Source organism: Podarcis melisellensis, assembly GCF_964234715.1.
Source record: "Podarcis melisellensis genome assembly, chromosome: 6".
In the NCBI taxonomy this organism is placed as follows: domain Eukaryota; kingdom Metazoa; phylum Chordata; class Lepidosauria; order Squamata; family Lacertidae; genus Podarcis; species Podarcis melisellensis.
Genome location: NC_138538.1, coordinates 10324416 through 10346132, shown reverse-complemented (window position 1 = coordinate 10346132; position 21717 = coordinate 10324416). Strand labels below are relative to the sequence as shown.

The following is a 21717-nucleotide window of genomic DNA, read 5'->3' as shown; positions in this document are numbered from 1 at the left end:
AGTCCACTTTTAGATGGTGTGTAGCCTTCAACTATCTTCTAGGACAGATATTTCCTAAACTCTGTTGTGACACTCCCCCTGGGACTGGAAAGAGGTTAGTTTAACCTCCAGTTTGCTAGTAAAATTGTGTCACGAAATGATGCGTGTCTAAAAAGTATGTCACCAGCATGAAAAGTTTGGAAAGCTCTCTTCTAGGGACTTGAGCTCAATAGGAACAAGGGTTCCCTTTCCCTGTTCTTAACTGGCTTGCCTGTCTTAGCCTTGCTTCTCTTTTAGCAATCCTTGCATGTTGATGTAATAATAATTATACTTTTACTATTTGTTCCCTTGCCCATCTGACTGCGTTGCCTCAGCCACTCTTGGCAGGAAGCTGGGAAAACCTCCCTTTGTCTAACATCCTGACTTACCCAAATGTCACTGCATTTGACAGCTATGCCTGTTTTTGTGAGATACATAAAAATACAGTGACAGGAATTTTGGTGGTGGATAGCTTTTGGGAAGTGCCATACCTGAACTATAAAGAGAACTCTGCATTTGGTAGGCATTTAGACCTCTAAACTTCACTTTACAAAACAAAAACCTGCAGGAATGTCTGAGGTCCCTAAAGCGCTTGAAACAGTTGCAAAGACGAGTTTAATATAAAGTGATTGTGGGTTTATTGGCAGCTATCAAGGCCCAGGCAGAGTATCTTAACAAATTCAGCACTACTCCATATTGTTTGTATGAATTATAGATCATAAAATTTTATTTGAATTAAAAGTATGTACCAGTGATTTACAGAGATTATCCCTTAAAAGTACAGCTTAAAAACAGATACTTACAGTGGTTGAAAGTGAAACCAATAATTGTTAAAACCCATTTTACAATATGTACCCCAGCATTAAAACAGCCAATATACTGATAAGTTATAAAGTCCTTTTCAAAGCAGTATCTTGACCCATGTGATGAACGATGTATATACACACAAATATATATAAGGCAATCTCTAAGTGCACCATATACTTTTTGGGGGGCAGGGGGAGGTGTTATTGTGAAGTTAATGCGCCAGGGGAGTTGGGAAACACTGGGTGGTATTCAATACCAGTCCTATTCAAGAGTAAACCTGTTGATGTTAATGGACATGGGCTTCTTAACTTCAATGGGTCTAATCTCGAGGAAAGAATAACTGACTTAAACCCATGCAAGAACTGAATTTTGAGCACAGTGGTACAAGAGTCAGCTGGCAGCTTAGTCCTCTGCTGCCTTCTTGCCCCGGGGCAATTAATAAGCAGACAGTTTACTAGGGACATATTAAACTTCCTATCTCACGTGGAAATAGGGCTGTATTGCTTGCACAATCAACCTGACAAGATGGTATATAACATGGTTGGAGAGGCAACATGGGCACATTTACCGTATTTTTCGCTCCATAAGATGCACTTTTTTCCTCCTAAAAAGTAAGGGGAAATGTCTATGCATCTTATGGAGCAAATACATAGTCCCTGGAGCCGAATTGCCCAGGGGTGAAAAGCAGATTGTGCTCTTTTTTTTTCCAGGAAGGGGGTGTTGAAATGAAGCCGCTGAGCAGCTGATCGGCAAGCGATCAGGAGGGAGATAAGGGACGCTAGCCATAAAGGAGGCTGCCTGGGAGGGGGGAGGTAAAAGCACATGGATCCTCAGGATTTTTGCATTGGGTCACCCCAAATTCACCATCAGATCACACAGCATGTCTGTGGCCACAGCATGAACCACAAAAATCATACACCCACTGTTTCATTCAGAATATTTTTTTCTTCTTGTTTTCCTTCTCTAAAAACAAGGTGCGTCTTATTGAGCAAAAAATACGGTAGTTGAGTCATCCTTTCCTTATACGTTAAAGGTTATCTGCCCAAGTCATAATCAATGGATTTAATTCTACTCATTAACTTAGCACCAAAAACATGAAATACTGTTTTTCTGAAACAACGAGTGCCTGGTTGGTAGAGACTAGACAAGCACAATGCAAAATGGCTTTGAAGACCTGCATCCCGCACAGTTTTTCATTATTTCAGTAAATAAATACTGGCCCCCGACCAAATGGTTCTCATGCTGCCAGCTGCTTGGAAATGATGAAATACAATTTGGATGATGGCAGCAATAAAGTTTTCATATTTAGACGTGCTTAAATAATTTTGATCCTGTCCCTTGAGCCTTTCAGCTGGCTGAAGCAGTTGTTCACAAACTGCATTGACAGATTCATCCTGATTAGAATCTTACCAGGTGTGGGGGAGAGAGGGGAAACACCTTATATGCTTCAACAGTACTATTATAAATATACCATATGCCCTTGCCCTCTTCAAAAACATTACTGTGGACAATGTGTAAAGGCAGGAAAGCATCAATTACAAATAAAAACAGATGAGCCCTCCTTGCCCTCTCAACACACCTGCTGTTGGTGCTGAACATGGACTGTATCCCCAGGCGGCAAGGAATGCTGTGTGTGCTCAAGCTTGAGGGACTCTGCTGGCTTCCTGAAGGGTCGTGTGGCTTTCTGCAGTACTGACTTAACACGTACAAATAGTTTTTACATAAGTGGGCACTCTGTGAGCCCTACTGCTCCCTGTACAGTCCCAGCTTCTCTTAGGTTAATTTGGTTCCGGTTGATCACCAAGTTCTTCATGCAGCCAATGTAGGAGGGGAGATGAGCCACAGGTGCCAAAGGGGGGCCAGTGTCTCCGAGTTCTGTAGAAGGAAGAGCAAAATATATTTTTTTACCACAATTCTAGGCAGTCCAGAGGTCAATTAGGCTTCAGTTTCACTTTAAGCTAATTGTGACTAAGGACCATTGGTTAACTTGTCTAATCAGCAGGGAAGTGCACTCCACTAAGTACAATATAATAAAATAGAGGAAGCACGTACACAGCACAGCAGAACGGATGGTTTTGCTAGTGCCACATATAAGAAGAATTTGTGACACAGATTTTCCCTATGACACAGAAAGAGCTTGTTTAAATTTTGTACTGCATAAACTGAGCATCTTTTGGAATGCAAGCATGGCTACTGAACATTGGAACACTCCAAAATGCAAAGTGATTCTGTGACAGGTGCATAATGTTCTTCAGCAGGCAAACAAATGTGGTGATTCCCTGGGAAGAGTTTGAAATCCATTGTGCGAGGCCAGAGATGGACAATCTCAAGCCTGGGGCATAAATGCAAGAAGAACCAGCTGAGCTATGGGGGTATTAAACAAATTAACTGCAATAGTTTGCAAGCAGGATCCTCCCAAACATCCGTGCTTGAGCTCACCTGGCATTCCACCGAGGTAGAAGTTCTCTTTGATGGCAGCAGCATGGGCTTGGTTGGGTCCCACGGTGTAATTTCCCTCTGTGTCCACATCTAACTGAATCACGTTGCTGCTTTTGATTACTTGCAAAGAGAGGGGTGGGACTAAGTCAGAGCTAGACATGCTGAGAAACCTCACCTCCCTCACAATGCATGCAGCAGCCCTTGCTCCCACACAATGGTGGGTTGGTTCAGTGTCTAGCACAACAAAATGAATGAGGCATGTCAATTTGGACTAGCATATGAGCATGTAACAATTGCGCAAGCAGCCGGAAGGATTGTTCCAGAAGTGTACAGTGGTACCTGGGTTTAAGAACAGCCCTGTTTACGAACTATTCGGTTTACAAACTCCGCAAAACCAGAAGTAGTGTCCCGGTTTGCAAACTTTACCTCGGTCTAAAAGGAATCCAAACGGTGGAAGGGCACTGGCGGCGGGAAACCTCATTAGGGAAACGCATCTTGGTTTAAGAACGGTTTCGGTTTAAGAACGGACTTCCGGAACGGATTGAGTTCGTAAACTGAGGTACCACTGTACTCTGCATTCTGCCTAGATGTAGCTGGTGCTAATGATCCACATGAAGTCTTAATCAGCATCAAAGAAGGAAATGGGTTGTGTTGGAGGCAAATGCATGGATACTTCCATCCTTCTCTCTAGCTCTTTTTCATACACTTCGACCAGTCAACATCCACACCTATTTTATGAAGGGATTTGACTCCGGGATAAAGCACATCCTTTGCATGCAGATGAGACCACTTTTAATCTCTCGTGTCTCCAGGCAGAACCAGGAAATATTCCTGCCTGAAACACTGCAGAGCCACTGTCAGTCCGTGCAGACAATACTGAGTTTGCTGGACCAATAATCTGGGTCCGTGTTAAGGCAAATTCCTAGGAAATGTTTGGTGAGATACAGAATACTGACTTTGGTTTGAGAAGAAGAAGATTTGATATCCCGCCTTTCACTCCCTTTAAGGAGTCTCAAAGCGGCTAACATTCTCCTTTCCCTTCCTCCCCCACAACAAACATTCTGTGAGGTGAGTGGGGCTGAGACTTCAGAGAAGTGTGACTGGCCCAAGGTCACCCAGCAGCTGCATGTGGAGGAGCGGAGATGCGAACCCGGTTCCCCAGATTACGAGACTACCGCTCTTAACCACTACACCACACTGGCTCTCAAGCAGAACAACAGAGAGAGAACGGCTTGGATTTTGAGGAATGCTGCTTGGGCTGTGATGTTCTCAAAGCAATTAACCCCCCCCCCCAAAAAAAGAGCACAGCAGGAAAAGATCACACACCTGCTAGCGTATGCCACTGCCCATCGCAGAGTGAAGGCTGGGTCACCGAGGTGGCAAATTCCCCAGCACCAGTGTTTGCAATCACAGTGACCTAATCCAGAAAGAGAAGATTAAGAGAATTTCCATCAGGATGGGAAGGGTTAGATAGTCCTGAACATACTTCAAACGTGGTTCAGCTGAAGTGGTGACTTTCTCTCTGGGAACACAGATTCCCCAGTGAGAAGACTGGCAAGTGATAATCTTGAAAAGCAGGGCGTTTTTTGTCATTGCTGATCTGCTCCTGGAAGCACAGCTGGAGGCAAGTACAAGGCTGTATAGGTGCCCTGAATGCATGCCCAAGTGTGCAGCCCAGAACATAGGGATGTATGAGCTGCTGGTTCCTTGAAATCTACTGGATCAGATCAGTGAACTGCACAGTTCCACTCGAGACGTTGTCATGTCCTTATAGGTGGCAAATGCATTTAGTGGGATGGAACTGAAGCAAATTCATGAGTTTGCAAAACAACAGCCCCAAATTTAACTCACGGAATTCTGCATGTACAACCAGTTTCCCTCTTGATAGCATTTGTAGCAATACACATGTTCTTGATAAGCAAGAGCTTTTCCCATGCAAAATAGAGAGATGCAAAATAGCCTGTGAAACAAACAACCTGGGCTCCTAGAACCAGGATCACGGGCTGTTGCGGCTGCATTTTCCCCCAGTTCTGCACATGGAACAACAGGTGCATATTAAGCATATGGACCCCTGCCATTCTGATTTCACGAAGCAGGTCTTCAGCTGCCTGAGAATTTCAACTTCTGCTTTTCAAGGTTCCTAGCTGTGAGACATAGGAAAGCCTGATGTTTGTTTGCAAAAGGCTATGGCTGATCCAGCAGTCTCAATTTCTCCTCAAGGTTTATAGTTCCTGTTGCTTTATCTTTACCAAATCTCCAATGTCTGTCTGCCCTAACCCCAACTCCAGGCCAATAAGACATTTACTTTTTGCTTTCTGGCTAACAGTACATTTTTGTACTTTGTGTGTATAAAAGGATCAGCCAAGCAGGTGTGATTTTTAAATTTTCTCTTCTGGCTCCCTTTAGAGACCATACAAGTTATTACTTCCAGTGTATACGATATGCTTGTTTTGCTGTCTGATCACGTTACCTTTTCCTTGTCTGTATACAGCCTGAGGTAGTTCGTTTGTCTTGTGCCAATGTGAAATACCAAGCCAGACACACTCCGGGGGCGAATTTCCAGCATCAACTCAAAGTCCAGCCCAATAGCTACGGACCTGTCTGGGGGATGAAAAGAAAGAGCTGTCAGAGCAACAGAGACCGCATGGGTCTTTATGCCTTAGGAAAGAAGAGGATGTACTGGCGAAACTAGGAGGAACATGTGGGGGAGTCCAACAGGGTACAGAAAGCTCAGGAAAGATGATTCATACAGTACCTAGAGCCACGTATCCTCCATCAGCAGAGAAAAAGGTGCCACTTTCCAAAGGACCCTCGTAACAAGGAGTCACACCAAAGAGGCGGGACGGTGAGAACAGAGGCTTCCTGTCTAGTTTCAAGTGCCGGATGCACCCCTTAAAGCTGGTAGCAGAAGCATCCTGAAGAAGGAAAAAGATCTTTTGAAGAAAATGCCGGCATCCAAACACATGAATACTCAGCATACCGGACAATGGCCGCCCAAAAGGCAGGCTTTCATTCTTAGTGCTCAGCGACTTTGTATTCCCAACAAGACTGTATATACAGTGGTACCTCAGGTTAAGTACTTAATTCATTCTGGAGGTCCACACTTAACCTGAAACTGTTTTTAACCTGAAGCACCACTTTAGCTAATGGGGCCTCCCGCTGCGTCGCCGGAGCACAATTTCTGTTCTCATTCTGAAGCAAAGTTCTTAACCTGAAGCACTATTTCTGGGTTAGCGGAGTCTGTAACCTGAAGCATATGTAACCCAAGGTACCACTGTATATATTTTAGTTTTGGAGAAGATGGGGAGCCTCAGACCTGGGGGCTGAATGTGGCCCTCCAGACTGTTATATCTGGCCCTTGGGACTCTTCCTAGGCCACACCTCCTCACTGGCCCCGCCCTAGGCCATCCTTGGGTGTTTTCTCCTGCCTCGATTGTGTCTCAGAATTGTGATAACGCTTCTTGGTTTACTGGACAGAGGATGGAAAGGGGTTGGTGTGTTTATGTTGGAAGTTCTGCCTTTTGTGGGTGGAAGGATGCCACCAGTACAAAAATACAGAGCCACATCCACTTCTTTGCCCACTTTTGCTTCTGGCATTGCCTTTAAAGGGCATGCAGCCCCTAGAAGGTTTGCTACCAGGAGATTCAGCCCTTGGGCAGAAAAAGGCCCCTCTTGTAGATGCTGACGGCTTTTAGTCACTGGTGCAAGATGTAACCCTGGAACTCCTCTGCATGTTTACATAACTGTTACCGGTGGCACCAAAGGACCAGTTTGCAGACACAACAAACTGGGAGGGGAGGGACAGTGGGCATGTGTCCTCCCACTTACACCCATCTTTGTGATTCAGGGAATAGTCTGAATTCTCACAATCTTGCTACCCTCCTGCTTTAGTGAGGACTGAGCATAACACCTTATGACCTGTATTATGGATGGTACATGCCTTGGCCCACTGCCCCATCACCTGTATGGGATTTTTCAGTTTGCCTATAGTGTCAGCTGGCTCTTAGGCAGCGTGTGGGCAGGGGACGAACTGCTCCCTGGGTCCTCACAAGGGCCCCCAGACACGCAGCTCCCGTTTACTGAAAGATGCTGATCTATAGAGTGGTGGCAGAAACAGAGGTGCCCCTCCTGACCAACGGAACCAAGGCTGCCATGCAACACTTTCAGAGGGGACTAGTGTATGCAATGCCTCTCTCCTCCTAACATCCCAGGGAGTTTGTTTTGGGAAATGTGCCCTCGGAGGCAGTGGCGTAGCGTGGGGGGTGCAGGGGGGGCCGACCGCACCGGGCACAACATCTGGGGGTTAGGGTTAGGGGGCGCAAATCCACGGGTTAGGGGGTGCAAATCCATGGGTTAGGGAGCACAAATTATTTGCCTTGCCCCGGGTGCTGACAACCCACGCTACGCCACTGCTCGGAGGGGGTGTTTTCAGAATATATCCTCCAGACCCATCCTCAATGGTATGTACCACGCATAATACTATCTACAAATACCTCTAGTTATGAACTTAATTCGTTCCGGAGGTCCATTCTTAACCTGAAACTGTTCTTAACTAGAGGCATGCTTTCGCTAATGGAGCCTCTTGCTGCTGCTGTGCCTCCGGCACACGATTTCCGTTCTCATCCTGGGGCAAAGTTCTCAACTTGAGGTAACTCTTCCAGGTTAGCGGAGTTTGTAACCTGAAGTGTTTGTAACCTGAGGCGTTTGTAACTCGAGGTACCACTGTACTTTCTACAAATCCTCCAGGTGTTGAATGGGGAAAGGATCAAGGTCAGAGGCACGGTACGTGCTTTGCATGTAGACAAACTGTCCCCAAGATGTTGGAGAGCTGCTTCCAGGTTAGACAATAAATGGCCAAACAGTTTGACATTCTATGAGGCTGCTTCCTGGGATCCTTACTGGTATATGTGCTTTGGCATTCTCCACAGGGGCCCCTCCAACGTAGAAAGGACCAGGGATCCAGAAGTCTCCAGCAACAGGCAGGGACTTCTCCTGGGCTCTCAATCCATTGATGATGAGCTGGACTCTGCTTCTGTCTCTGCTGTAGAAGACCTGACAATTGCAAGAGGCGCACATCAGAGCTGCTTGGTTCTTGGCACTTTTACCAGTCTATGACACTCAAGAGCTTGTTTACTTTAATGCCAGGGGGGGGGGTTAATCCCGTGGCCCCTCAAGTGCAGATGGACTGCAACCAACCTTAATCTCTGGCCATTGGCCATGCTGACTTGAGTTGGAATCAAAATCTGAAAGGCCATCTTTGATTTAACATGATACAATCTTGGCAAGGTCACCTTGGGTATCTGCACTAAGCATGTGCAGTCCTACAACAAACCTTTTACTGTAATCCCCTTTTTTACAGAGGGGAAATGGAGGCCAAGAAACAACGAGTTTCCCCCAGGTTCATCTGCAAGTCCCAAGCACAGGGAAAAATAAATATGGATTGTCTAAGGTCTGAGTCCATTCAGCACTTCATTCAACTGGGGCTACACTGATTTATATTTACTAGCAAGCTTTTATTGAAACAAAATACAAAAAAATCCTTCCAGTAGCACCTTAGAGACCAACTAAGTTTGTTATTGGTATGAGCTTTCGTGTGCATGCACACTTCTTCAGATACCACAAAAGCTCATACCAAGAACAAAGTTGGTCTCTAAGGTGCTACTGGAAGGATTTTTTTTTATTTTGTTTCAACTACAGCAGACCAACACAGCTACCTACCTGTAATTAAGCTTTTATTGCTATAGTTTTTCAGAGATGGCCTTTGGCTGTCTTCTTGTATTTCCTCTTCCAGCTTTACATCTACTCTTTCACCTGGCTCAAATAAGGCTTCTTGAGATTTCTATTCTACAGTCAGATAAGGCTCATTCCACAGGCAGTTGGCACTCTTCACTCAGCTGCAGCCAGTTCTGACACTCTTATGAATGCAGCTGTTGGCATAGTTGTAGCCTAAGTATGTGGGTTTCTCCCCCTCCCCCACCATTCATGTATTTTTAGATTTCCACCAGGGAAAGAATCTCATTTGCAAAGTGGCCCTAAACTCCTCAGCAGTCCCAGATGCACAACATCATTCTCGAGCTAACAGCATAGCCCCCAGCCAAGTCCGCCAGGATTAGAGGATGTGGCTCTCACCAGGAGATTGGCAACCATTGTTTCCTCAGACAAGTAAAGGTAAAGGTAAAGGTACCCCTGCCCGTACGGGCCAGTCTTGACAGACTCTGGGGTTGTGTGCCCATCTCACTTAAGAGGCCAGGGGCCAGCGCTGTCCGGAGACACTTCCGGGTCACATGGCCAGCGTGACATCGCTGCTCTGGCGAGCCAGAGCCGCACACGGAAACGCCGTTTACCTTCCCGCTGGTAAGCGGTCCCTATTTATCTACTTGCACCCGGAGGTGCTTTCGAACTGCTAGGTTGGCAGGCGCTGGGACCGAGCAGCGGGAGCGCACCCCGCAGCAGGGATTCGAACCGCCGACCTTTCGATCAGCAAGTCCTAGGCGCTGAGGCTTTAACCCACAGCGCCACCTGTGTCCCTTTCCTCAGACAAAGGACTGTGCATTTTTGACTCATTATATTTGTGGAAATGTCAATTTGTGGAAATTCACAAAGTTCTATTGGGACGGTTTTTCTGGAACGAGTATATTAGGAATGAAACCAATCTAAACAAGGGTCTTCTTTTACTCAGAGTTTCCCTATTGAAATTCATTGGCTGTGTTCTTTAATTTCAATGGGTCTACTCTGAGTAGGACTGGCATCAAATGCCACCCTTAAGTCACCAACTTTTACATTTCATGTTTCTAAAAGCCTTATTCAAATGTTCGTGAAGGGAGTAAATGCACTGCGAGGGGTGTGCTGAATCCATCAGACTGTCTACCCAATGCATGCATACAATACATAAACGTAAAGGTACAGGAACCCCTTCAGTTAAGTCCCGTTGCGAATGACTATGGGGTTGCGGTGCTCATCTTGCTTTACAGGCCGAGGGAGCTGGCTTTCGTCCACTTCCGCAGACAGTTTTTCCGGGTCAGGTGGCCAGCATGACTAAGCCACTTCTGGCGATGCTAGAGCTGCGCATGGAAACGCCATTTACCTTCCCACCAGAGCGGCACCTAGTTATCTACTTGCACTGCATGCTTTCAAACTGCTAGGTTGGCAGGAGCTGGGACCGAACAATGGGAGCTCAACCCGTCATGGGGCCTCGAACCGCCAACCTTCCGATCAGCAAGTCCAAGCGGCACAGTGGTTTAAACCACAGCACCACCCGCATCCCTCATGCAATACATAATGCCTCCTTGTTTTACGCTCTTTATGGTGAAATGATCCCTACCAAATTATCTGACTGATGCTTAGTCCAATGAAAAAGTAGGCAACTGTGGGATAGGATAGCAAGGATAATCTGGGGTACTTTCATACATGTGGAAACACATTCAAAATGGCAGCCCCTGGCCCAGGCAAGGCAGTGTCCCCATCCCAGTCTCCCCTCCTTACTGTGTGCCACCTGCCATCATGGTACTTTTCTTTGCTCCTGACTCTCAGTTTCCTTCCGCTGATATCAGCCAAGAGCACAAAGCGGCCGCTGGAGACAAAGAGGGAGAAGAAGGAGCCCAGAGATTCATTGGCCATGTAAAAGAGGAGGCCGTTGGATGAGTTCAGTCTGACCTCCATGGAGAAGTGAAACCTGCAGAAAGAGAAAGGTTGGATGCCATTAATGAGCACATTCTGCCCGCAGCTGCTGCCTCGCCTTCTCAACTCCCGTTTCAGGAAGTGTCCTCTGGGGATCCATACGGTTTCTTTATGACACTCTGGAGAAGGAGGCAACTGTTAAGAACACCTGCCTTCAAAAGCTCCAGATCATTCCAATGATTTCTTAACAAGAAAAGGGGATTTGTTACCATCTTGGCTGCAGTCTTTGCAAAGTGTTAATAGCTTTTCAGGTTGTAAGATCACTTACGACCAGAAATGCACCCAGACCCACACCCACACCCACACAGAGGAGTTTTCTCATGTTTTAGTACCTCACAGAACCCACTGCAGCCCGACACAAAAGTGGTTTTGAGTCAGGGGATCCTAATCCAGAGTCCCTGTGATGACAGGATCCGTAAAGCCAGACGCATTTCTCAGGTTTTTCAGTTTTCTATTTTTATGTTGGAAAGTAGGATAGCACTTCTTAAATAAGAAGGGAACAGAAAAACTACTTGCTCCCCCCCTTACTTTTGGTGGAATGTTGCTGGAATGTCGTCAAATTCCATGCGGCTCCCTGGGGACGCACCAAACTGGAAAGCATTCTTAAAGGCTTGGGGGTGTTTGGGTAACCGGCAGCTCATATCTCTCAGCATTGTCTTGCTTGGCACCTGCGGGGAAATGATTCAGAAATCATTCTCCATAAAGAAAACATGCGGCATGTGGCTTGCTCCTTAAGACTCTCACATGGCTTCAAAACTCAAGGAGAAAATGAATCCTAATCTTACAAGTAGCAGGTGACATGAATGGCTACGATTCACAATACTGCCCCTGCCCCCAAATGGGTGACACTGCAGAGGAGACAAAGTTACATGCAGGGCTTTTTTTTCAGCTGGAACTCGCCGGAACTCAGTTTCGGCACCTCTCAGGTGAGCACCATTGCCATTATAAGAGAAGAAGGGAGGCGTTCATGGTGAATTCTGGCACCTCTTTTTCTAGAAAAATAGCTCACAGTGCATTCAAAAGGATGCATACAGGCATAAGGTGTTTGAGGCAAGCAGCGGTAGAGGTAAAGCTAAAGGTATCCCTGACCATTAGGTTCAGTTGTTACCGACTCTGGGGTTGCGGTGCTCATCTCGCTTTATTGACCGAAGGAGGATGGTGTACAGCTTCCGGGTCATGTGGCCAGCATGACTAAGCCGCTTCTAGTGAACCAGAACAGTGCACAGAAATGCTGTTTACCTCCCCACTGGAGCGGTACCTATTTATCTACTTGCACTTTGACGTGCTTTCGAACTGCTAGGTTGGCAGGAGCAGGGACCGAGCAACAGGAGCTCACCCCGTCGCGGGGATTCGAACCGCCGACCTTCCGAACGGCAAGTCCTATGCTCTGTGGTTTAACCCACAGCGCCACCCGCACCCCAGTGATAGAGTTAGCACGTGCAATTATGCCCACACATGAACTTTTTAATGCATTGGGGGGTGCTTATACTGTAAGCTGTTTCTGAAATTCTTGTAGGTGTTTCACTAAGTTTGGTGCTGCTCTCTTGAATCCCTCACCCTGAGCCAAACCTTGATTGAGGGTTGTCCAGGGGCTCTCATGTGTGAACACAGTGCATGCTTGCCAGAGAGGGAAGGGAAGATGGAAAGAAGCTATCTTCCCAAGCAACACATTCTCGTATTGACTTATTCTGTGGGTGGAACGGATGCGCTTTTGTGAAACCAAAATAAGCGAAATCCATACACAGGAGTCATTGCTTGGGCAATGGGCCTAACAGGCAGTGGGGAAGAGCTGCTCTGAACATTTCCCTGGGTGCTTTTGACTATTTCAGAACAAAATGAAGCACAGGCTGCAGGCTGGACTCTTGTCCCTGTCCCTATAGTTAACAGCTACTGCATCTGTAGATAAAGCCAACTTTTAGGGAACGGAAAGGGAAGCTGCAAAAATTTTCATCACCTTCGGTTTCCACTTGCCCTTCTTCTCCGATGCCCTCATCTGCTGGGGCTGCCGATCCCTGGGGCAGTTCATGGTCACGTTGACGTTCTTGGTGCTCTGCTGCAGGTCCACGACCATCTGCGGGTCTGATTTCCTATTGCAGAAAGGGGAAGGAGCTCAGCAGCTGTTCAGCCAGGACCACAGCCAGATGGCACGAAGCTGGCAGAGAGGCCTTTCTGACTATATTAGCCCATCCTGGAAGCAAAGCAACTCTCAGATCCTTGTTGATTAATTGTCCTTGTCATGTATGGACAACAACCAAATCCCACTTATTTCATTAACCCGCAAGATTGTATCTGCCTGCAGCTGATCTTCAAGAAGGACACTGTAGACTGCGCCTGCTCTGTTCCTGCCTGGCATCATCTTCAGTCTGCATCTTCGTTCTAATTCCAGACTCTTCCTGAACCCCAAATGTTATATTTAATTTTACTTTTGACAACAGCAACACAACCTGTGTGGAGGATCCAGGATCTCTGTATTTGCACAGTTAGGCCACATGAGGGAGAACAAGGCTCATGTCTTGGAGCAAGGAGTTTTACCCCATCAGAGTTGAGTGTGTGTGTGTGTGTGTGTGTTGCACTGCTGCCAATTCCCACATGATGAAGTGCAGCAATTCCTAAGCAGGTACAAGCTAAAGTATGGAACCTTCAATGCAGATGAATGGTGAAATCAGCAGGCAACACCCAAGTACAGCCGTGGCATCAGTCCTGATCTGAAGAATTGTAACCAACAAGAAAACCCAACTTGCCATGGCTATTTAGTCTACAAACAACTATTATCACTTCTCAGCCTTTTGGCTAAGATCAAGTGCAGTCCAAACAACTATCAATATTGTTGCTTTCAAAGAAGGTGATGCTTTATTTCAGCTGAAATTCAAATCCATCAAGATGTGTGAATTCAAAATGGAATGATTGCAGTGAAATTGATTATAGAGTCAGTCGTGTAACATAGAAGTGCACTTTAGGATGCCTGGATAGCAACACCGGGCAAATCCTTGGACTAGCTTAAACTTTTGCCTTTACGCAGCCTCAGTCTCAATCTATTGCTTTTGCCCAAAGTAACCCTCCCCAGCCCACTTAGGTATCAGAGAATTTTAATTGTTTCCAAGAGACCACATTATTCATTCTTCGCAGCCAGTTTCTTCACTCAGACTGCTCTTTTCAATCTTCGCAGGGACTTTTTTAAAAAAAATGATTTTTATTAGTTTACAACAAAAACAAAAACACATATTAATTTCACATCCAATTTTTCACAAATTATTCCTTTTCTGGACTTCCTTCAGCTTTTCCGTAAATCATCCATAGTCATTATTTGGATTACGCATTCCTTAGGTTTATGTTGACATTATTTATATCTTTCTTTTCTATTCCCTTTAGACAATACTTCTTAATTTTTCACAGTGCTTCTTTAAATCCCTCTAGCGTTATCTGTCCCTCACTTATACTTTCCAGATATTCCACAAATTTCCCCCAGTCCTCCAGTCTTCACAGGGATTTAACGAGGGCAGATTAATTTGTTCCTGGCCATGCCTCTCTCACCCTAGCCTCTTTCCCACATTTGCTGTTTCCTTCAGGTTATCCAGAAGCCTCGAGAGAATGCAAACCCACATTTTCTCCCTTGATGGCCGTGGGTGCAGATGAGTTCCCATCCTTGCCACCATGCTTCCTGCCCAACCCTTTATTGCAAGATGTCAGTGCAGCCGGTGGAGCCTCACTTCCCACACCATGACTGCTAATCACTCCTCCTGGGGAACCACTCTTCCTGGGTATGAGAGGAACACAAGACTCACCTCCTGACAAAGACGTTCCCAATGCACCCTGTGAGGTTGCTGATTTCGCTGGCTTCAGGCATGCCTCCTAGCTGAAAGACAGCCAACTCATCTTGCCGCTTCTGCCTCCTGTGGCGATCAAGCCCTGGTTGGGTTCCCTGAAGCTGATCGTCAACATAAAGCCGGACTCTGGAATGGAAACACATTTTGTTTCAAGGAGACATGATTCGTTTGTGCCAGTCCCTCCTCCCCTGTGCTGGGGAAGGGGTGTGTGTGCACTAGTGCAACATGCACTAGAAAAGGGTGACTCTGAAAGGTATACCCTGCGGAATCACTGTAGATAGCAACATAGTGGCTCGTGTCATCTGCATATGCGTTCTTGGTGGTGAGCTCTGTAGAGAGGACGCTTACGGCCACTCTGCCATTCTGCAAGGAAACCTGGCAGGTACCCTCCTAGAAAGACAAAGAGAATAACTTGTGTGTGTGTCACAGACCTTAAGCAAGCTCAGAGCAATTTCACCATATCAAGGATGAAATGAGGTTCCAGGTGCAGCAATGTGTCTTTCTGTTCCAGAGCATACAAAACACAAAGGCACAGAAATTAACACTTTTTCTCACAGCAGACAAAGCTTGAAGAAGATCCAGCCAGAGCTTTGAGATGGGGCAAATGAGTAGGAAATAGAAAGCGTTCCTCCCTTGGGAATACAGGTGGCAGTCAAGCTTTCAGAGGTCACCCGTTGTGCCAAGAAGACACAAATCGTGGAGCATCTAACAAAGGGAAAGAATAGGGCATGTATCTTCCATGACACTTAAATGTTCTCTTAAAACTGGTTCTCAGTGGGAGGAAGGAAGTGCTAGGAACGATTCGTGCCCATCAGCCACTTAGGAGAGTTGACGGGTGCTCTAGTGGGACATCAGCCAAGAGGAAGGGCATACCTCTGTCGCATGGTGGAACATCAAGCCACGGCTTTGGGTGGTGCGGAAGCTGAAACCAGTGTAGAAATCTTGCAAAGAGGGCACATCCTGCAGCGACATCGTCAAGAAGCCGTGGCCGTGAAGTTTAACCGAGCGAGCCACCTGCAAGGGGGACAGAGTGATTGCAAAACCGAGAGGAACCCATGCAGCAATGAGACTTGCCCCTGAGTAGACACATATATGGGGAAGTCCCTTCCAATGTACCTGACAGAAGCATTCTTCCATTCTCAGCCCTGCTTGTGAGCTGCCCAGGGACATAGGGCTGAGCACGGCTGAATTTCTGATTTATTTTCATTTCTGAATTGCTTCCCACCCCAAAATGATAAGCAATAAAAAACAACCACATATGTAAAAACAATTTTGAATCTCAGGCAGGTGTGAACATCCACTTAAAATGGTGCGATTCTTTTGGTCTAGCGCAGCAAACAGGCCGAACACGTCCTACTCACCAGGAGGTCTGAGGTACAGCCGTAACTCACTCCCGTGGTGTTCATACGTTTTAAGTCAACGTATTTTCCAAGAGCCTTCAATCCTTTCATGCAGCCACGGATGGATCCGCCTTTGGGGAATATTTTCTTCAGGCTGAAAAAAAAGTCATACTGAAAAAGTGGGGTGGGGAGGGAAGCAGTTTTGGCTCTCTACAAGCTTGTATGGGATTCCATACAAAATGTCTGATGGCAGAGAGAGTTGAAGGAGACGGAGGATGAATAAAGAAAGCTGCTGATCCCGAGAATTGCAAGCAACCAAGTCCGACTTAGAACAGACCCACTGAAATCGATGGACCTAATTTAGTTCTGTCCCTCAGTTTCAATGTGTCTACTGTGAACATGGCAAGCACAACCCAAGCTCCTCTTTACCCAAATCTGACAGCTGCAATAACGGACCTGGAGAAAACTGCAAAATCAGATGCTGAACCCCAAAACAGGGTCTGTGGGTTTTGGGTTTTTGTAAGCTGATGTAAAACCGTATCCCTGCCTCCCATAAGCACTTTGTAAAACCAAACAGCCTATTTTAATTTTGTTTTTAAGTTGTATTCATTCAACTTGTTTTTATTATTGCTTGTTAGCCGCCCTGAGCCCGGCCTTGGCTGGGGAGGGCGGGGTATAAATAAAAATTATTCTTATTATTCTTATTATTATTATTAGGGATTGTAAAACATGGTCTGACCCAGAGGCCTTTGCAATGCTGTACACGAAGACATCATTTCTGATCAGGGCTATCAGGTTGTTTTTTGGGGGGCGGGGGAAGAAACACCCATAATTCAGCATCAGTACATTGGTGCTGAGCATGAAAGTGTGGTCCTCATAAGGAAACACGATGACAAATACAGAAGAGAGGAAACGTAAGCCTACCCCGGGTGCTGAATAATAATAATAATAATAATAATAATAATAATAATAATAATAATAATAATAATAATAATTTATTAAGTATACCCTGCCCATCTGGCCGGGCCTTCCCAGCCACTCTGGGTGGCTTCCAGCAGAATATTAAAATACAATAGTCTATTAAACATTAAAAGCTTCCCTAAACAGGGCTGCCTTCAGATGTCTTCTAAAAGTCTGGTAGTTGTTGTTCTCTTTGACATCTGGTGGGAGGGCGTTCCACAGGGTGGGTGCCACTTCCAAGAAGGCCCTCTGCCTGGTTCCCCATAACTTGGCTTCTCTCAGTGAGGGAGCTGCCAGAAGGCCCTCAGAGCTGGACCTTAGTGTCTGGGTAGAACGATGGGGGTGGAGACGCTTCTTCAGATATACTGAATGACACAAAAGCCTTACCTTTCGGGCAGAATGGAGGTGGGCGCACCACCCAGGAAGTAGGAAGTGGCACTCTGCAACTTGTTCTCCTGCTCCACATTGAAGACGGTAGACTGCTCCAGGCGCACCAAAACGCGATCCTTGGAACCCATTTTGTGGAGGAATATTTGGATCTGGAATCGGACAAAATAACCAAACCAAACAAGCATGGACAATGTCCGCTGAAACTAGGGGCCACTTGTCCCCAAAGAAGTTAGATGGCAAGCGTCACGGCTACCTAAGGCAAGACTTCTGTGGCACAATGGCTGATGGGAGCCTGACCCCCGTGTCAAGCAGGCAACATCCCTACTCAGAGATCTGCACTGGCCATCGATTTGTGACCAGGACAGGTTCAACATGATAGTAAACAGAGCCCTTAAGAGCTTGTGGCCAGTTTTCCAGAAGGAATGCCTCCTCTCTGTGGTAATAATAATAATAATAATAATAATAATAATAATAATAATAATATAAATATATTTAAACCCCGTCCATCTGGCTAGGCTTCCCCAGCCACTCTGGGTGGCTTCCAACAAAATATTAAAATACAGCAATGCATCAAACATTAAAAGCTTCCCTAAGCACTCACTTGGCTGCTTAGATGTGGAGGACTGGCTGCTACAAGTGACACACAATGCCCCTTTTGTATGAAGTGGATCCTTTGGTGTGGCTAAACCCATCTTTGGAACTCGCTGCCCCGTTTATTTCAGGCAGGTGCCTTTACTCTACTGTTTTCGTCACCAGCTAAAAGCCTTTTGTTTCATCTAGCCTACCAAGCCATGTTATTTTAGCATTTTAACTAAAAGTATGGGTTGCAGGTGGTTCTTTTTTGATATAAAAGACCTGATTAAGTTATATTTTAAATTTCCACGTCGTTCATTTCTAGATTTTTTCAGTAAACTGCTCAGATACCTTTTTTTGTTCTAATAAGCAATACAGAAGTTGAAACCTTGTCCTCAAGCAAGTTTCCTGAGCCAAGAGGATGAGCCAGCACTGAACATTCCTCTCCATTATATTCCCAAAGGCGTCTTCCAGTGAACTCTAGCCAACAAGATGCCCGGTCAAGAATCAGAATAGTTGAAGACCAGGCTCTTGGTGACTGGTGGGAATAGCCCACAATCATTCTACGATGCCGCAAATAGGTGATTGCGTGGAAAATGCAAAAAGTCCAGTTCCTAAACCACAAAGGCAGTGAGGGAGCTGGAGCTTTATGGTGTGGCTTTCTGCCCCTGCCCTGGGACCCTCTGGGAAAGGGAGTGTGAGACCCTCCATTAGCCCAATCCAAGTACAGAGGTCTCTTTCCGCCTTACCACTTTATCTGTATTGCTGCTGGCTACCAGTGCAGCAGGTTCCTTGGAGGCTTGGGCCACTTTAAGGCCTCCGTCAAAGTCATAGTAGAGCACCAGCTTTCCTTCCTGAACAGCCAAGCAGATCAGCTGTCTCTGTGGAGGAAAAATGAGAAGAACCTTTCAGTCTATCGATCCTGAATGTTGCCTTCCCCTTGGCACATGGTCAGTGTTCTTGCCCTGGAAAGAGGAGGTGGTCTACAGTTGTTGGAAGAGGGAAATAATTCTTTTTAAAAGCAAGGATAGAAGAACAAGATCCAAGCACAGTGTACCCCCTGGGGCAAGGTTTCCCAAACTTGGGTCTCCAGCTGTTTTTGGACTACAACTCCCATCATCCTTAGCTAGGTTAAGGATGGTGGGAATTGTAGTCCAAAAACACAACTGGTGACCAAGTGTGGGAAACTCTGTCCTAAGGTTTAAGCTGCAGTTTCACCGTCAGGAAGGTCCAAGTAAATTAACCATGACACTAAGTAAGCTATAGAACAAAACCCCATCTAAACTGGGGACTCGGCTATGGCGCAATGATATCAAGAAGTGACCAGTGCAGAGAGGATGCCCATTTTGCTCCCCGATGCTTCCTCTGAGCCGGGTCGTGTGCAATTATTCCTCTCCCCCCCCCCAATATTCACTTCCCCCTCCACTTACATCTAACACCACTCACAACCCAAACAGGACTTTCAGCTGGGAAGCCCCACCCTCACAGTATGGTCGACAATTCAAAGCAACGCTTGCCTGAAATTTCAGGAAGAAAAGGATCCCATTGTGTGACACCAGCCGCATTTCTTGTTCAAAGCGCTTGAAGGAGCCGCTCTGGCCCTCAAATGTGATCTCTGCATAACCGGTGCCGTCGAAATAGGAGCCGTCGGTCAGCCAGGGGTCCCCTGTTGATTTAGACCTAAAAGAATGGAGAAGTAAAAAAGCTGACAAGAAGAATGCCCAGTCTTTTCTTTTAATTAACATATTTATTTATACTTATTCATAGATCTACAAGAATGCACACCCTTTTTATCATATACTAAGATAATAGAGACGCAGGTGGCGCTGTAGGTTAAACCACAGAGCCTAGGACTTGCCGATCAGAAGGTTTGAAACCCCATGACGGGGTGAGCTCTCATTGCTCGGTTCCTGCTTCGCCAGCTTAGCAGTTCGAAAGCCCATCAAAGTGCAAGTCCGGCGGGAAGGTAAACAGTGTTTCCGTGCGCTGCTCTGGTTCGCCAGAAAAGGCTTAGTCATGCCGGCCACATGACCTGGAAGCTGTACGCCGGCTCCCTCAGCCAATACAGCGAGATGAGCGCCGCAACCCCAGAGTTGGTCACGACTGGACCTAATGGTCAGGGGTCACTTTACCTTAAGGTAAGACAGCTACTTAGTCTAAAGCAGTGTTTCCCAACCGGTGTTCCGCGGCACACTGGTGTGCCGTGAGACCTTGCCTGGTGTGCCGTGGGAAGAGCGAGAGAAGGCGCCTGCGCGGAAAGAGGAGCGAGCAGTGCGCCTGCACGCCGCGGCGCCCGAGATAGCTTCTCCCCACCGCCCCTTGCTTCAAAAGAGGTCCGGGGACAGCGGGAAGCGCTGCCCCCGGACCTCTTTTGAAGCAAGGCTTTGCGGGGAGAAGCGATCTCCCCGCAGCCCCTTGCTTCAAAAGAGGTCCGGGGGCAGCGGGAAGCGCAGCACTTCTTCCCCGCTGCCCCCGGACCTCTTTTGAAGCAAGGGGCTGCGGGGAGATCGCTTCTCCCGGTGCTCCGAAGCGGGGCGGGGGGGGCGGGAACACCTGCCCCAGCCGCCCCGCTTCTCCCGGTGCTCCGAAGCGGGGCGGGGGGGGCGGGAACACCTGCCCCAGCCGCCCCGCTTCGGAACGCTGCTCCGAAGCGGGGCGGGGGGGCGGGAACCTCGCACCCCGCCGCCGGGCATCGGAACGATGCCCCGATGCCGGGCGGTGGGGCGGGAACCTCTCCCCCCGCCGCCCGGCATCGGAACGATGCCCCGATGCCGGGCGGTGGGGCGGGAACCTCTCCCCCCGCCGCCCGGCATCGGAACGATACCCCGATGCCGGGCGGTGGGGCGGGAACCTCTCCCCCCGCCGCCGGGCATCGGAACGATGCCCCGATGCCGGGCGGTGGGGCGGGAACCTCTCCCCCCGCCGCCGGGCATCGGAACGATGCCCCGATGCCGGGCGGTGGAGCGGGAACCTCTCCCCCCGCCGCCGGGCATCGGAACGATGCCCCGATGCCGGGCGGTGGGGCGGGAACCTCTCCCCCCGCCGCCGGGCATCGGAACGATGCCCCGATGCCGGGCGGTGGGGCGGGAACCTCTCCCCCCGCCGCCGGGCATCGGAACGATGCCCCGATGCCGGGCGGTGGGGCGGGAACCTCTCCCCCCGCCGCCGGGCATCGGAACGATGCCCCGATGCCGGGCGGTGGGGCGGGAACCTCTCCCCCCGCCGCCGGGCATCGGAACGATGCCCCGATGCCGGGCGGTGGGGCGGGAACCTCTCCCCCCGCCGCCGGGCATCGGAACGATGCCCCGATGCCGGGCGGTGGGGCGGGAACCTCTCCCCCGCCGCCGGGTGGTGGGGCGGGAACCTCTCCCCCCGCCGCCCGGCATCGGAACGATGCCCTGATGCCGGGCGGTGGGGCGGGAACCTCGCACCCTGCCGCCGGGCATCGGAACGAGGTCCTGGACCTCTTCTGAAGGCAGGTGGGGGCAAAAGTCTTTGCTCCCCCCGCCTGCCTTCCCGGGACAGCGGAGACTTCTCCGCTGCCCTGGGCGATCTTAAAATGCTGGCGGGCGGGAGCGAAGCGTTCGCTGCCGACCCCCAGCATTTTAAAATCTCCTCGGGGCAGCGGAGACTTCGCTCCCGCCCGCCAGCATTTTAAAATCGCCCCGGGACAGCAGGGGCTTTTAAAA

The 21717-nt window shown here is 48.1% G+C and overlaps 1 protein-coding gene across 2 annotated transcripts in view; it reads right to left on the bottom strand.

The window, feature by feature from the left end:
• Positions 1-714: 714 nt before the first annotated feature.
• Positions 715-21717, bottom strand: part of LAMA5 (laminin subunit alpha 5) — a 200918-nt gene continuing 179915 nt past the window's right edge. For both annotated transcript variants that reach the window (XM_081916565.1, XM_081916566.1), the window contains exons 65-80: positions 19546-19708; positions 18778-18909; positions 17453-17604; positions 16127-16259; positions 15639-15779; positions 15025-15155; positions 14724-14891; positions 12896-13028; positions 11470-11609; positions 10747-10936; positions 8164-8316; positions 6020-6179; positions 5735-5865; positions 4591-4681; positions 3265-3384; positions 715-2700 (exon numbers count right to left, since the gene is read on the bottom strand). In XM_081916565.1, coding sequence (XP_081772691.1) covers positions 2543-2700; positions 3265-3384; positions 4591-4681; positions 5735-5865; positions 6020-6179; positions 8164-8316; positions 10747-10936; positions 11470-11609; positions 12896-13028; positions 14724-14891; positions 15025-15155; positions 15639-15779; positions 16127-16259; positions 17453-17604; positions 18778-18909; positions 19546-19708 — 2296 coding nt within the window. In that variant the 3' untranslated portion in view covers positions 715-2542. The remainder of the gene's footprint in view (positions 2701-3264; positions 3385-4590; positions 4682-5734; positions 5866-6019; positions 6180-8163; positions 8317-10746; positions 10937-11469; positions 11610-12895; positions 13029-14723; positions 14892-15024; positions 15156-15638; positions 15780-16126; positions 16260-17452; positions 17605-18777; positions 18910-19545; positions 19709-21717) is intronic.